Raw genomic sequence first — 17,616 nt, forward strand, 5'->3', positions numbered from 1 at the left:
TTAGGGAATACTTCTTTGACTGTCAGACAGAAAACATAATATTTTTATATTTTTAGATAATATTTTTAGATAAGAAAATAAAATGCATGTATTTAATTTTAATAATCAATGTAATAAAATTGAGAATAAAAATACTATTGTTGCAGATTCCTTTCACAAAAGATTGTGGAGCCAAAAATAAATGCATTTCAGATCTTGTTCTGAATGTAAAAGCAAGCATAGCTGGAGACAGGTAACTACACTGGGTTTATTGTATTGCTTGATATTTGTACAAAATTTGTATGTCAATTATAATATCTTTAGTCTGGTAAAATAGAGCTGTGGTATAATTTTCAAATCAGAAACAATAGAGTCTGGACACTGAAAGATGTTCCTTTCTATTTTTAAGAACATATCCAAAATTTAACATGTCTAATAATCATACTTTATTTCACAGCTCTTCTCCATTCATTGTAAAGTCACGCAATGATAAGTTCACCATCCAGCTCTCTATCAAGAATAAAAAAGACAGTGCCTATAATACCAGAGCTTTGGTCCAGTATTCTCCAAATATTATTTTTGCTGGCATTGAGGTAGGAATTTTTCACATTTCTCGTAACTTATTGCTAGGGAGATCTGAGGAAGTCTTTGTATCAAGACAATTTCACTGTTCTGACATCATCTCAGTTGATTGTAAAAGATTCATTGAGAGTGCTGTCCTTGCTTATACCTCTAAAAGAATGCACTTATTTTGACCTGACTATGGCATAAACCTCTGTTAATGACTGACACATTTCACAATGCCACTTAGACAGTAAGTGGCTGCATCTCAGATGAACGTCAGAATCATGAAACATCTCTACATCTCTCTCTAGATGCAGAAATGCCTCATTATTCATCAGAATGGCTCCTGTGCCTCCAGAATTCTCCTTTTGCACTGTCTTGGTAGGGAGGCATAATCAGTGCCTGCCTTATCACAGCTTCATATAGCATCTTCAAGCTATCTGCTTCTGCATTCCTCAGTAGAAGCTCTGAATTCACCATAGCTCAGGTGGAAATCATTTGAGAAGTTTGTTTTCAGTCAGCAGTCCAGATGCTGCACACTGAGAGAAGTCAGCTGACAGCTGAATGACGTTTTTATTGCTAAGTTAGGAATACATTTACAAAACTATGTATAAAACCTGTGTACTTATATCCATGTTGATCTATTAGACCCCATGACTAATTTGGATAATGTCCAGCTTGTATATAGTAAGTACTAAAGTTCAGTAATGGAAACTAACTGATGCAAATGTTCCTTTGTGGAAATTGTTTTGCAGAAGTTGTCCTGGTTCTGTCCCAGCTCAGTTAAGGCTTTGACTCTGATGATGTTTTAATAATGAAAAACTACAATGCTGTATATGTTTTATAGCCCCTTGATGCTTAGTCAAAATTTAGGAGTTAGCACATGGTGATAATTTCACTTTCTTCTTTTTTTAGGATATACAGAAAGATAGTTGTGAATCTAATCACAACATCACCTGTAAAGTGGGATATCCATTTCTAAAAACTGCAGAAGAGGTAAAAATTTCTCCCACATGCACAATTTCCTTGCTTCGTGTTATCCTAAGGCCAGGCCAGTCACTATCATTTCTGAATTTCTTTTGTCTTGCGTTCACTCAAAAACTTGTCTATGCACATTTCCTAAGCTGTATTTGACATGAATTTCTCTGATGGCACTCTCCTCTGTGGCAAAATCAGAAGGCAGAGACACATAGCAAGTACACTGAGCCAGACATGAAAATATCAGGTCTTTGGTACCTATACAGGCAGCTGTGGTATGTAAGGAGGTAGAAAGTGCATACTGCCGTCAATGACACTAACAGAAGGCAAGAGCACACCTAGCTATAAAGATCTGTCTCCAAATGCATAGGATATTGTTTTGCGTGTGTTATAAAAAATATACTAAGACATCAGACACTGTGACTTTCCAAAGGTTTGAGCCTATGACTTTAGTAATTTCATATAAAAAATGTAACCAGCTGTTTGAAAAGAGGGTAAGCTGGCATGTGGAGATGCTAACCTGGATCTGCCAAAGCCAAGCATCAAGGTTTCACCCATGCTCAGTGGAGACTGAGAGGCTTTTCCAGCAAGCGGTCCACTTAAAATCAAGTACCAGCTTGAATCTCTCTAGTGATGAGTCTGTATCTCAAGCTAGGAGAGAGGAGTTTTAGCTGAACTTAGCCTTTGAAAATATACATCTAAGCCTCACTGAATTAGTCTAATATTGATCTGGGAAATACCATATTGCAAGCAAGCAAGACAAACTGTCTTTCCTGTTAGTTTCTTGTCTGTTCCCTTATCATTATCAGGTCTGTTCTGCAGATGCATAACAGAGGGAGGGTCAGGAGTGATGTCCTCTTACATTGCCTCCAAAACACAAGCTGGAACAGGTACATGGGACTTTCAGGAAGTCAATGAGTGGTTATTTTCGTGAAGCCAAATGAGCATACTACCCAAAGCCAGTGCCCACAACACTCCATCCCCAGATTTTCTAGTTTTTTCATTTTTTCTTCTTTCTTTGTCAGTATGTATGTAGCTATAGACCCCTAAATCTATAAATTTAATTCCCTCCTTTGCATTTGAAAATTAATCTCCAATTCACTGATATGCATCCCTAATACATTCCTTTTTAAAGTCTCTTCCTGAGTTTATTTTTAATATGAAGAAATATCTAAGACAATTTTCTCTGTATCACTTCGTAATAAAGATTTGTAACCATTAAAGAAAAGATAAAACTCTGAGCTCAAAAGTCCTTACTGTGACAAACAGTAAAACTTTGGTTCGTATAAAAAATTTACCCTATTCAGTGCGACTTGTTTGGGATTTGTTTACAAATCTTACATGGCACCAAACTGTGTTAGGTTCACCCTAGATAGAATGAGTGTGGATTTCTTGAGAGACCTAGTAGCCATTTATTTACACTGTAAATTCTGTTCAGAATTCTAGTTGTTTCATTATATATTAGGTGAGTTTCCAGAAGCCTTCTTTAGGCCACCCATCTCCGTTGCAATTACCAGGCTTTTATGCTTTGTTTCTTCCTCAGTGGAGAAAAAAAAAGTGTTTCTTCCTCAAATATATCCAATTGATAAATTGCTTGCAAGAGCAATAGTTTTGTATTAAGAATTATGTAGCTATGTATTCCTAATATACTATGTGTTAAGACTTACGGAGGCTTCTCAGCTCCAAAAATTTGATGCTCATGTTTAATAAGTGATAACTTATTTCTTTCTTTGTTGGGACAAATTCAAAAAAGTTGATTCCTTCATAGAAAAGGGTTAAAATATTAATAAGGATTCCGTAGATAAAAGTAGCAAAGTTTTGCTCATTTTTCATCAGTCCAAACCTTATTATTATGTTTTTAATTCTTTTTTTTGTTAAAAAAAAAAAAAAAAACTTTTTAAAATGTGCAATGTATTTCTCCAAACAGATTTCCTTCAAAATATCATTCCAATTCAACGCATCATATCTTCTGGAAAATGCCACTGTTGATGTATATGCAACAAGGTTAGTTCCAATTGTTGCTTGTTTATCTTGTGATTTTATTTAGGAAACTCTAGAGCTTTCTGTTTCATGGTAAATCAAGGATGACATGTCTAAACTTAGAAGTGGCTAAACAGTCTGTAGAGCTGGCAGTTTTGCAGATGTACTTTGTCTAGCAGAGGACTTAGTGTACTAAACAAATTGCTGCTTGTTTCTAGATCCTGTAAGTCACAAATGAGTCAGAATTCACAGTAGTTTTCTTCTTTTGCAGCCTTATTGTATGCTAAACAGAAAGTTCTGACCCTCAAGGCTGTTGTGGTTTAGCCCTGGCAGACAGCTCAGCACCACGCAGCCACTCTCTCACTCTTCCCAGGTGGGATGGGGGTGAGAATCAGAAAGATAAAAGTGTGAAAACTCATGGGTTGAGATAAGGTCAATTTACGAGGTAAAGCAAAAGCCACGCACGCAAACAAAGCAAAGCAAGGAATCCACTGCTTCCTGTTGGCAGGCAGATGTTCAGCCACTTCTTGGAAAGCAGTTCTCAAAATGCGTAATGATTTCTTGGGAAGACAAATGCCATCACTCCCAATGTCCTCCCTTCCTCCATCTTTTCCCCCACCTTTTATTGTTGAGTATGACACCACACGGTGTGAGACAACACTTTGGCCAATCTGGGTCAGCTGTCCTGGTTCTGTCCCTCCCAACTTCTTGTGCACCCACAGCCTCCTTGCTGGGGTAATAGTAATTAATTGGAAATACATAGGGTTTTTTGTAATTAATTGGAATGTAGGTTTTCACACCCAGAACTGTAGGTATTTCAATTTCTTCATATCTCTTGGCACCTGGTAGTCCTGTCACATGTGCAGATGAGTATCAAGGTCACATATAAGTTGTATATGTTGTTTTATTTTAGTGACAGCGAAGAACCACCTGAGACCTTGGGTGACAACAGAGGACAAGTTACAATTCCAGTAAAATATGAAGTAGGATTAATATTTGTAAGGTATATATGCTTCTTTGTACTTCTGTTTGCTAACATAGTAAATGGCCAGATGTTCAAAGACAATAGAGTATTGCTTTGTTCTTAAGCTGCACGCAGTATCTACAAGCAACAGCTTCTCATGAATAGGAAGAACAAGCTTCATTGAAAGAGCAGGTATAGGAAAAGATAGGGATAACAACTCCGTTTTGCTGCAGCTCCTTTTTATCTATTTAAATTCAGTCTACAACTTGCAAGTACAACAGCAGCTTTTGTTGATTCTTGTACTTTGCCCTATTCATTCAAAGGCATTTCAGGTACATAAGAAAGAAAACACTTTCAGCTTCCTGGCAGCCACAACTTTGTATTAATGTAATGTTGCATGGTGTAGTGTCTGATCTCCAGTTTCAAAAATTAGCCTTAATTTTAGATTCACATAGAGTTGTTTCTATTAGTTCAGATATAAGCTTTAATGCAGGTCTTATACAGTACTTTCAGAAATAGCTGGAATTCGTAGAATCATAGAATCATTAAGGTTGGAAAAGACCTTCAAGATCATCTGGTCCGACCAACCCCCTACCACCAATATCACCCACTAAACCACATCCAAACTTTCCTTGAACACCCACAGGGACGGTGACTCCATCACCTCGCTCAGCAACCCATTCCAATGCCTGACTAGTCTTTCTGAGAAGAAATGTCTTCTAATTTCCAACCTAAACCTCCCCTGGTGCAACTTGAGGCCATGTCCTCTAGTCCTGTTGCTAGTTATCTGCAAGAAGAGGCCAACCTCCAGCTCCTTGCAACTTCCTTTCAGGCCATTGTAGAGAGCAATAAGGTTTCCCCTGAGCCTCCTCTTCTCCAGACTAAACAACCCCAGCTAAATTCCATCCCTGTTAAATTCCAGTTAAATTCAGTTAAATTCCATCCCTGAAAAACATCATAAATACTACCAGTAGAATTACAGGGCATGGTGTGCATGTGTAAATTCATTTTGGATGCATTTCAAACGTTCAATTCTTAGAATAAGGAACTGCACGGGCAATATTTACTCATTTCCTTGTTTTAACTGAACACAGCGTTTGAAATGTACACGATAAAAAGTGAACACTTCTCAGAAAATTAGTAGAAGCAGCAGTGCGCTTAACAAAAATAATTCACTCACTACAGTTTTTATGAAGTTTTGTTCTTACTGTTTCTGTTTTTAAATCTGCAGTGTTTTCAAAGAACACCATGTTATAATTGCTGCAAATGATACCATCCCTACTGCTATTAACACAACAGAGCAGATTGGGGATGAAGTTACTCTGCATTATAGGGTAAGACACAATTAAAACTATATATATTTTCATTTAGTTTGAATTAATCAATGTGATAGCCTGTTACTTAAGTAGTTTCATTTTATGCAATATGTTAAACCTTCGACATTGTTTAACAGTTTTTTTCTTGCTTGCTTTAGAATAAAGTGAGTCAGAGGTTCTCAGAGTGGTCCATTTCCTGTGGAGTAATTCCAGTGGGTTTTATAGCTGCTGCATATGCTAATAAATGAGAACTTGGCCTACGTCCATTACAGTTTAGAACAGATATTTCCAAAATCCGGTCAGCTCTGAAAAAAGGCATATGCCATGCTCCAAGAACATTGTCTTCACAATGGAATGAATACTGCAATCCAAAATCACTTGGGAAAGATATGTTATGGAGTAGAAGCCCAGTCTCAAGTTGCAGTAGGACTGAATTCAGTTAAACTGGGAGCATCCTTGTTTCCCAGTGTCAAATCCAAAGCTGAACAAGAGTCCCGTATACAGAGGATAAAAGTCTCTGAACCAACTTTCTGTCTGTAAAAAATGGGCCATGGGAAAGGCCCATTGTTCTTGCTCTCAATAAGCAACAAAGGCAAAAGTTGTTATATTTTCTATCCCACCTACAGTGTTTTACTTGACTACTTCTTTTAGTCTAAAATTTTAAATCCAGTAATCCTGAGGCTTTTTGTGTATGTTTTTCTAGATACTGTTCAATCTCTTTTCAAAAAATGTGTTCTCTGAATATGAAAGAGAGCTGGTGGACTGCAGAGCATACCATTTGTGATCTCATAAGCATAACTTATCTCTGCAAGCAGTTTACCACAAATGAGTGGTCAGGAGGGGTAAAAGTAAGAGTTCATCATACCATTTTTTGTGTGACAGACTGTAAAAATGTTTAACAAAAAAAAAAGAGAAGAAAAATATAGAGAAGGAAAAAAGCATAATTAAAAACCAATAAAGTAAGGAAAGTACTAATCAAAACATTTTTCTTGTTTCTTATAGATTGAAAAAGGTGAACACTTTCCAATGCCAAACCTTACGCTGCAAATCCTATTTCCCGATGTAACATCTTCTAAGAACACTCTTCTCTACCTTACTGCATTGTCACATTCCCAAGTAAGCTAGTAATTTCTATTTTTATTATTATCTTAACTTTTAAACTTTTTGGTGTAAAGAACTGCAAACATTTTGGGTTTTGTATTACTTCAAAGTAGATGTTGCTTGTAGTCTAAAAGGCAAGATGGTGGTGTTTTTAATGTTTGTGAAGGTGTTCACAGGAAGACAGAAATGCAAATTTTCTTAAAAGCAAATAAGCAAGTGTAAAACAACTTTGAACAATAATTGGAATATAATAGTTTTAATATGATATATTGCCATGTTATTAGGAGTCCAGATTGAGATACGAGGGACAGGACTCTTTCTGAGCCGCTGATTATCTCCATTATTAGCAGTGCTTACTGATAATGCTGTAGCCCTGCTATTTGAATCTAGAGCTCAGTCTTCTGTACAATCCTCTTCTTTCTGTCACTGAAATTAGCTTTCCTGTATATCTGCTCCCTGGCGCTAGCAATCCTCTGGATTCTTCCTTGTCTGGGGCACTGTGACATCTTGAAGGGATAGTAGGTCACACCTTTCAAATGCTCTTCACTGTAGTCCTTATTTGAGGGTAATTAGTTTTTCCAGAGCAGCTGGAGGATACCACAATTCCAGCAAAACAGTAAAACTAGAGCTATATCAATAATGCGACAGCAGAGCACTAAGTGGTGACCTGAACCCACTTCTTTTTTTTCCTTTTCATCTTTCCCTCAGAACCACACCTCTTCCCAAATATTTCACTTAGGTGTAAGGTATTGCACCACTGAAAAACAAGATGAATGAAAGGTCTAAATGAAAGTTCAAGGTTCACTTTAAAACAAAACAAAATCAAAATATTTCATGCTTAGAATGCAAAGAAGTTCTGACTTTTTTAATTTCTTCCCCCATTATTTTAATTGCTAACCAGTGACCACATTTGACCTAAGCTTACACATGCATTCACAGATCTGAATTTTCTGTGGGAATAATTCATCTACTGTTAACTACACCCTAGTGATAGTGGTGTGCCAAAGTGCACTGCAGAGGATTGCAATCCTTCTTCATTGTTGTAATCCGAAAGTAAATATCCTGGACTGAAAAAAAAAAAAAAGAGGGGGAAGGGGTGGACTCCAGGAGAAAGCTCATCTCTCTTCCCCGCAAAGAATTTCTCAGTTGCCTTTGAAGGAGTCATGAAAGGCCAGTAGTACAGCAGCACCTTCCCCTCCTCCCTGGGCGGCATAGCAGGAGCACCTGAAAGCTGCACTTAACCTACCTGTCTGCTTGCTAAGGCAGAAGAGCTGTGGGTCCCCATGCAAAAGCTATTTAGCTCCCTTAATAGCCAACTCTTGCTGGTTCATGAGGCGGTCAACATACAGGAAGTTCTTGTTTGCTTCTACAGATGTTTAAGTAGCTGGATAGAGCTTAGGTTAAATTATCTCATAAAAAGCTCATTTGTTGCTTGCTTAATGATACTTCAGTACCTACACCATCTGAACTTGCTCTTCTGCACTCTTGCTATATAAAGTTTTATTGCATTTCGCTGCTTGGTACAGTTAGTTGATGTTACTAAATATTATTTTTTAAAAAAATAATTAAAAAATAAATATTTTTAATGTTGTCTTGTTTCCAAGACCTTTTATTAGTAATAAGTTGAATATTCAAGCAATAATATATATTTTTTTTTTTTTTCTGCTAACAGAATGCCATCTGCCGAACTAGTTACCCTGTAGATCCCTTAAAAATCAGCTCTGGAAAACCGTTTGTGTTGCCAAAAATAAAAGAACCTACAAAGGATACAATTATGGTAAGCCTACCAATAGTATATATAATTCATCCTAGATATTAATCTAGGTCTTTGAGCTGAGTATTTCTACAATTAACATACAAAATCTTCTCTCACGCTGCATCCTATGGAAAATCAGTGTGTTTAATAGCCATAAAAGGTATCTTTATGTAGGACTAGCTATGTGTTTTATTATTTCCAGCTACAAAACTGTATGTAGAACTGAACTCGTGTGTTTGCTTGTTTGTTTAATTCAACAGTACTTCTGACAGCTGAGTAAATCTCACCTTCTGTATTTCCATTGTAATTAGCAAATTATATTTTAAAAGCTTGCAACTTTTCAGACATCCAGTTAAAAATACTTTCAAATACTACCCATCCAATCTGACAAATTTTCTATGCAACTGGAAGAAATGTAGTTGCTGATCCAATTTGGAAAGGACTAGCCTCTCACATTTAGACCGAAGAGTTGCAAAGTATAATTTTGCTGATGTTGTTACATTGTCATGTTGAGGGGAAAGCCATCACACTACCTACTCAGCAGAGAGGTACAAGTTGAATTTCTGGCATGAGTGAAACTGCCAAGAAACAAGTGTTCTGCCATGTTTATCATATATCCTTCACATGGATGATAACTGTTCAGGCTAGCACATGTTTCCAAGCCATTGAACATGTCTGCTGTTCTCCAAGCCCTCCTGCCCTGTTTGAAAGAATCATCTTTCCACAAAAAGAAATGTTTAAGAAACACTGTAGAGAAGACATAGGTGTGTTGGCAGAAAACTTCCTGCAGTTACAGGCTGTGCCTCGTTTAGGGAACTCTAATGATGCCTTTTGCTGCGTAGCTACAGAAACTGAGATTCCTGAAGGCTAAGGGACTGCAAAAACTGGGACTGTTCTACCACAGCATGAATATCTCAATTAATTGCCTACTGCAGTGTAGTTTTTGCATAAAAAGCCCTAGTAATTTATACCAATCTTGGATTGATATCACAGCAAGACTATGATTTGCGTACATAATAAGCTTAACTGTTTTTACTTTAATAATGTGAAAAATCTGTTACTATTAATTCACGCTGTTGACTTTTAAACAGGACTGTGATACATACAGCTGTGCATCTATTAACTGTGCCCTGCTCCCATCTGACATATCACAAGTGAATGTTTCATTAAGAGTGTGGAAGCCTACTATCATTAAAGTAAGTAAATCTCATTTGGAAGTTTGAAAATCTTAAGCCACTCTCTTTAATGTTTCTTGAACTTATATCTTTAATATTTTTTAACTCTGCATGGTCCTCTGGTATTTTGAATTGTTAATCTCGCTCTTTTTATATTTCTGCAAAATTAATTTCGATCTCTTTTATTGTCTTTATAATACTTAAGATGAAATTTAAAACACATTAGAAAGACAACCCTTACTTATTCTGTATCGATGGTCTTTTTTATTAGTTGGTTAACCATCCACAAATTATAATTCAGCAGATGTAAAAAGGGATATATAGAAACATTTTTTAAGTTTTAAACTGGAAAGACTTCACAGTTCTAGAAAACAAATTTTGATCAGTTTTTGATACTGAGTTGAGTTCCTGGTTTGTGGCTTGTCTTTCTATGAAAAATAACAGGACAAGATAGGAGATACAGGAGAATTTTAGAAAGCCTGAATCTGTCCCTGTGGCCAAAGTACTATTCCAGGATTAAGCAGTATTTCTTTGAAATCTCTGATCTCTATACTTTTAAATCTGTATTGCTGTCTTTCAAACAGTGACGTGCATGCTGAAGGTGTCATGCACAAGCTGCTTTGCTGACTTTCATAAATACACCTTTTCAGCATCACCCCCAAAACTTTAGCATTATGTTTTGCTCTTAGCCTTCTCATTTCTGCAAAGCTTTCTGCTTCAAAATACCTAATACAAACCATTGACATTTCTTTCTTATTCCAGGCAACTATTCACAGCTTAACCCTTGTTGTGAAAGCCTTACTTAGGAGTGAAAACTCGTCACTGATTTTGAGAAATGACCACCAAAAACTAGAGGTAATAACATGATAATTAATGGATTTACTCTTCATAGGATTTATTCTGCTACTGAATTATTCAGTCATTCATTTCTAGTGAATCGATCGCTATCTGTTGTAGTGTACTATCCTACTCTAAATACAAGTAAGTGATTTCACATTACAGTAGAAAATGTCAGAATTAGACAGCTAATTATACTGAAATCCTGTTACCCACCAATGTACCTGGGTAAGAAGAAGCACTATCTAAAGTACTTCTGCCTGATGCAGTATAAGTACTTCCTGCATGTGTGTAAATTGAAAGCATAACTAAAATTATTCTTTTAGTGAATTTACAGTATTTTTAAAGCTGTCTTTGGTGAAGTGATCCTACTTTGTACATTGTATTTTCTTTATTATTCCTTTATTTATTATTTCTTTCCACTCCATTAACCAAGACATATATTTGAAACAGTATCTTTTATTTTCCAGAAATTTTCCTGGTCGTTTTCTTGTATGCTACATCTGAAACAACATTCCACTAATGAGTTCCTATTAAAATCTATAGTTGTTTATTCATGGGCTATTAACAGGAACTTGTATATAATGCCATAGCAGAGATATCAGATACAAAGAGAAATAAATGTCTTCAATTTCTTTGATTTGCTATTTATCCTTGAATACATTTTATTCCAAGAGAAATTCCAAGAGGTTTATAGTGGCTAATGCACTGCTTTTCTGTGATGACTTGTACATGCAGGGGTTTATTTACTACAGTGTACATTTTTAAATGTTACTATGTTATTATTGTTAATATCCCTCAATTCATAACAGTGTAACATACAATGAGAATTAGATCTTGTGCAAAATATTTTTGGGATGCAGATCTCGCAAGTCAACTATTAAATGATACTATATCCAGGCATGTCTTTTAAGTGACAGGTTGAAATACAATCCTGGAGCAAAAACACATGTGGGAGGCTTGTCGATAAAGAGTAGATAAAGACATAATTTCAAGTTGAATATTTGTGTTCAGCTCTTTAATGTTTTTGAACTATAAAGTTGTCTCTTTAATAAACTCTTAAGTTAAAATAATTCAAATTCACTGTATCATCACTTCCATTTAAAATTTGAATGTTCCATATTTCAGTTCAGTTTACACTAGCTAAGCCTTCTTAAAATTAAATTAGTGTCCCCACAGCCTTTCATACTAAGCTTGCTAATCACTGCCATCTTGCAGGGAGGCATGCATTGAGTGATGAAGAATATACTGAACAAAGTCCTTAACATTCATTTCAACTATCCATATTTTTGGTTCTGAGTTCGTTATAAAAATGACTACTGACTAATAGCAGGGCCATTCCTCATGAAGTGAGACCCTGGAAAATCAGTGCTTACTAATAAAAGTCATGCTGCTCTGTTGTTATTTTAGAAGGACAAGTTATTTATTGCTTACATTCTGAATGCTTTGCAGACTATGATTAAGATTTCCAAAGAACTCCCACCTGGTTCAGTCCCCCTCTGGGTTATCCTCCTGAGTATCTTCGCTGGACTCTTGATTCTTGCACTGCTTATATTTGCTTTGTGGAAGGTAAGCTGCACATTCGTCTCTTCATGAAAATAAACAAATATACTTAACTTCTGTGTCATGTTCTATAATCACTAGAACCTCATGGACACTAATATTAGCCAATAGGAAGAGTGAAATCTTGTAGAAACGACAAAATAACTAATAACACCACATTCTTCTGAAGTGTGGCATGCTATGCTTTCTGATTAAAGCCTGTAGTGCTATATACATAACTATGTGATGGAAAGAAAATTTAAAAAGAGATTTTAGTACCATAAGGTTTTTTGCTTTAGCTTTGGCTGGATGTGGCCAGGTGTTTTCTTTGTACACGGAATGCTAGGCCCCTGGTGTAAGTATTGCCACAAGTGGGCACTCTTCTCCAAGCTAAATATTCAAGTTATATTTCAGTTAGAAAGCTACAGTTTATAAATTTCAGCATGCATAATGCCTTGAAAAAATTTGACAAGCGTAAATTATTATTTATTCAACTGAGTACCAACTGTTATTAAGCATTTTAGTCTGTGACATTATGTGAGAATAACAATGATTCAGCAATCACTCACTGTATATTTTCCTGGAACGGAAAACCTAAAGGGTTGTACTTCACTGATAAAATATTAAATGACTTTTTACTGCACTGCAAGTGTGAAAGTAGTAGTAAGAACTTAGAGTATGAATGCTACCAATATGCTTTGAGTTGTATGCTTTGAGTAGTTCTTTATTCGTGTTTTTTTCTCCTGCAGGCTGGATTTTTCAAGAGACCACTAAAGAAGAAAATGGAAAAATGAAAAAAAAAAAAGATTTCTTCAGGTCTGCCTCAAAAATGTGACTGTAAAATTAAAAACTTAGATATATATGCAGTGGCTACAATGTTTTCTAAACTCTGGTGCATTTAAAAGACAGCAGAACGTCAAGCAAGAAAATCAACGGCACAGGTGAATGATGCAAAGAAAGAATAAACAGCCTTATGTCATTTTGTGATACTCAAGGACATACTTTCACGTGTTAACTCATTTTTGGAGAGTAACTGAGTTCAAAGATTCTAAGTTTTTTAATACGAAAAATGCCTAATCATATTTTTATATGCCTATACATGTGGAATCCTTTTTCATCCCACATTATGCAACAAGTCAGTTTGTATGTAGCAGTCCCACTGTTTTTATCAACTTATGATTTTCAAAGGGAAAAAGTGTTATATTCAAAATTTCCTCCCTTTTATGGGCTGTCAGTTCACAAAGCAGAACATTCAAACTTCGAGAATGCACCAAATATTGTATGGCAACTGAGGTAATGAAAATTCAGAAGATAGAAGCACCTGCAGAACCTTGGGTGAAAATCACTGAAATTCCTTGGACTGTTCTTTCAACTATTTTAGTATGTCCAGCTGAACCCAGGATACTCCAAGAAAGAAATTTTTATTGTCAAGAGGACCAGTAAAGATAGATCCATTAAATCATGTAACTGTTTGAACATCAAACAGATTTTTGGCAGACCTAGAAGTGTATGCACAGAACATTCAAGCCCAACTAATTGCACACTGTACTCAAATAAGCAGAGGCACAATTGTGTCTGCAGATTGAAATGTCCATATTTATGCAGAAAATGTTTAGAGGTACCCTGAAAGTTTGACTCTTGCTGTATATCTTGGAGTAGCCAGGAGGGTGCTTCATAAACTGTCACTGTACATTTGTTGTGTAGCTATTTAATCCAATGAGTTTAATGTGTACAAAATAATAATTAACAAAAGAGCACAGATAAACTTAGCACTGGCAAGCTTCTTCTAGTAGTGCAAGTCGCACCTCATCTTTGTTACTTACGAGTTTAAAAAGGAATGAAGAATTTCTATACTAAATAAGCACTTAACAAATGATGTTTATTTTGTGTCAAGGATTAAAAGTTTATATAAGAATACACTGAACTGTAGATAACAAAAGATTTCTTTAAACCTATTTAGACTATTCAGCTTAACAGGAAACTTCCTCCTTTCTTCTTTCACACACTTGTTTTCCTCCTACAAGTATTTCTCTCTGCAGCTCATGGCTATACGTTGTCTGTAAGAGCTTCCTACTTTACTTGCAGTCACAAAACTAAGTAGAAAATGGAGGCTTGCAGGCAAAGTGCAATGTTGTCTCGGCATGATATGACTCAATATCGATTGCTAATATATCAGAAAATGTTGAAGAGCACTTCTGTAAGATGTCCTCATTTGCGGAAATGCCTTTGCCTTGCCAAGGAAACCAGGATAATTTGTTCCTCTTGTTGGTACAAATTTCACTGGAATGAAAAAAAAAAATCATTGCAGTTTTCAAAAGGTTTTATTTTATCAGATACGCTCTACTGACTTTATAGTAACAGCTTAAAAAGCAATAATATATTTTATAAAGATTTTTTTTTCTTTTAATACATTTAATGAAGAGTTTTTTCTTCTTTAAGAAGAGACCATAGTTTGGGTTGAACATGCTGGCAAGTATGACTCTGGAAATGTGCCAGAAGGTGCTTCATTGTGTAAAAGATGCTGTCACTCTTAAGTACCTTCTATTTAGTTCCTAAATTAGAGAGTAGTTATTGAGAAAGGCTGAGATTTATGTTAATACAGCAAGTAGGATTACATTTGAAAGTGTTTGTAATTTCTCCTTCTGCCTGTGGGAAAGGTGATTGTTTCATAACAAATGTTCTGCTGAAAGCAGCAAGACTCAGAGGAGAAGGCAAAGCACTCTGCAGGAGCACTGTGAGGAGCCTGGGAGAGCCACGGAGTCAGTGGGCTTGCTTGCTGGGCTCATCTGCATGTCTGCAAGCATGCCTGACCCCAGGGGATACAAGATGTGCTGCCCTGGTTCTGAGCACAGAGTAAAAACTTGAGTGGAAGCAAAAAATGAGGCAGAAGAGTTGTGGGAAGATCCTTGCTTCATATATCATGTGATTTAAACTGTCCTCAGAGGAATGCTAAAATCCAGCTGCTGAACAAAGATGATAAATTAATATTTGCAAAGGTGTTTTCAGTCAGTGTGAGATGCAAGTTTTATTTTTTTATTTTTTAAGTATAATTTTGCCAATTTGTTTGAAAGAATTAAATGGCACTTGTCAGCACAAAATCTGAATGTCTTAGAATTGTGTGTTTATTTTTTTTGTTTGTTTGTTTTTTCCTTATAGTATCTCTGTAAAGACATAACAATGCTATTATCCTAATATGGTTTTGTGGAGGAACAATTATGAAAAAGTTGTGACTCACCTATGCACACATACAGTCTATGGTAGTAAAGGAAATACTTGTATTTATTATTATTCACCCAGTTTGTTAACCATTAGGTCATTTTTCCTGGCTTCATAAAATTAATCACTCTAAGTTAATTCAAGTCACACATCATTTTTATGCAGCATACCTTTTGTTTATTTCACTTTTTAGTTATGGTAATCTGATAACCAATGCTTTGTACTTTTTCTGATGATATGTCTTATTTTAAAGCACCAGCCTGTTTTAAAATATAAGTCAATAGAACAGTCTGTTTCCCTAATGCGTACACAAAAATATGTATCTTATCAATGCAAAGTATGTTTGAGATTGATGTCCCATTCTTTTTAGCCTGCTTTGCACTGGTAAAAACAGTAGGAAGCTTCTTATAACCACACTGCTATTCTGTTTCTCATGATGCATTCTCCCTTTTCACATTTGACCTATTATCAGAAGCTTAATTATAATATCTATTTAAAATATAAGTATGTAAAGGGGATACCACTGTAGCACATTACTCTTACACAGGCTACATTAGTGAAATCACTATTTTTATATGTAGAATCTTTCCACAGCACTGCAAGAGCGGTATTTTTACTGCTTCTCACTATATACAGCAGAAAAGCCTACTGAAATCACTATTTCCAACATCAGGAACATCTCATTGAAATTTGGCAGGCACCAAAAATATCAGTAAAGCATGTAATCTGATTTATTCCTACAAAAAGACACATTAGGCTTGTAATGTGATTCTAACTACTAGCAAGCTAAACATTTTTGTTATTCAAATAACAGCCCATAAAAAATATAATAAATTGGGTGTATAACCTGAGCTTAAGCAATGGAAGGAATCTGGCCCTGGCCTGTTCCTAATTTCAGCACTGAAGTAGCTAACGTTAGAGCAAGGGAATGGAGAATCTATGTTTCTATAGCATAGCACTTCTCTGGAAAGGACTAAAAGCTTTAAAACATTGCTCCTGCTTCAATCCGAGGCTGTTCTAGAGGTTGTCAGTCCCCTATATGATTTTACAAGACTTGGCAAACAGCATCTACGTTAGAGCAATCTCCCTGAGCTGCTGCTTATGCCACTGTCATTCTTGGTCTGTATCGTGAGCCCTTGCCACAGATACCAGCCACTTTTCCTGAGCCCATGCCTGAGATCAGTAGTACACTGCCTGTGCTGAGTTCTTTTGGGCACAATGTACCTTTTAGGGCTTGTGTCAGGGCAATCTACCAACAACTGGAGCCAAGTGTTTTCATCTTCTCGTGGTAAAGAGAGGCTGGACAGAGGATCAGGCTTATCTAATGAATTCCACATTGTCTAATTGTTTTATTTTCCTGGATTAACTACTGTATAGATGATCCAATTCAAACAATAAATAAATAAAAGCAGAGCAAGAGAATGAGAGTATACCTCTGTTAATTATGCCTCTTAACGGGAATCGGATGGAATTTTGTGTTAAAGAAAGAAATCACAGCACTCTGCACACTATTTTGTTTTTCCTGTAAAATTATTCCATGTGCTTTATTGATTTAAAAATAAAATAAAAATCTAATGTATGTACTTTGTAGTTTGTTTGACTTTCAATGGTATAAGATGCATGTGAAGACATCCCAGTACCTAAAAACTACCTAAATCTGTCTACTTGTCAATAGAAAGCTATTGCAGAACTAAGCATCCTTGCCCAGCATAAAATCAAGGAAATCTTGAATTCTGTCAATCTCTCAGAAGGTTGCCATGCATTGTACGGATTGTGCTTGTAGCCACATTTAAAAACTTTTCAAAGGACAGTAAGAATTTCTGACAGATTTGGTTTCATGACATTATATACAAAAAAGCTGAAGATATATTCACTCCTCATAGAATCATAGAATGGCTCAGGTTGGAAGGGACCCTAAAGATCATCTAACTCCAAACCCCCTGTCATAGGCAGGGATGCCACCCACTAGATCAGGTTGCTCAGGGCCCCATCCAGCCTGGTCTGAACATCTCCAGGGATGGGGCATCCACAGCTTCTCTAGGCGACCTGTACCGGTGCCTCAGCACCCTTCTACAGTGGAGAAATTTCCTCCTAATGCCTAGTCTATCCTCCTCTGGTTTAATCTCCAGGCTGAACATCCCCAGCTCTTTCAGTCTTTCTTCACAGGAGACGGGCTCCAGTCCTCATCTGTGATCATCTTTGTAGCCC

General features: G+C 36.2%; 1 protein-coding gene across 1 annotated transcript in view; it reads left to right on the forward strand.

Moving 5' to 3' along the window:
- The window catches only part of ITGA1 (integrin subunit alpha 1), a 79,687-nt gene extending 62,696 nt beyond the window's left edge, over positions 1-16,991 (forward strand). The window contains exons 19-30 of the mRNA XM_048050380.2: positions 147-232; positions 437-572; positions 1,459-1,539; positions 3,449-3,525; positions 4,415-4,504; positions 5,697-5,799; positions 6,784-6,897; positions 8,555-8,659; positions 9,730-9,834; positions 10,576-10,668; positions 12,103-12,219; positions 12,942-16,991. Coding sequence (XP_047906337.1) covers positions 147-232; positions 437-572; positions 1,459-1,539; positions 3,449-3,525; positions 4,415-4,504; positions 5,697-5,799; positions 6,784-6,897; positions 8,555-8,659; positions 9,730-9,834; positions 10,576-10,668; positions 12,103-12,219; positions 12,942-12,986 — 1,152 coding nt within the window. The 3' untranslated portion in view covers positions 12,987-16,991. The remainder of the gene's footprint in view (positions 1-146; positions 233-436; positions 573-1,458; positions 1,540-3,448; positions 3,526-4,414; positions 4,505-5,696; positions 5,800-6,783; positions 6,898-8,554; positions 8,660-9,729; positions 9,835-10,575; positions 10,669-12,102; positions 12,220-12,941) is intronic.
- The last annotated feature ends 625 nt before the right edge of the window (positions 16,992-17,616 follow it).

Source organism: Anser cygnoides, chromosome Z (assembly GCF_040182565.1).
Source record: "Anser cygnoides isolate HZ-2024a breed goose chromosome Z, Taihu_goose_T2T_genome, whole genome shotgun sequence".
Lineage (NCBI taxonomy): Eukaryota > Metazoa > Chordata > Aves > Anseriformes > Anatidae > Anser > Anser cygnoides.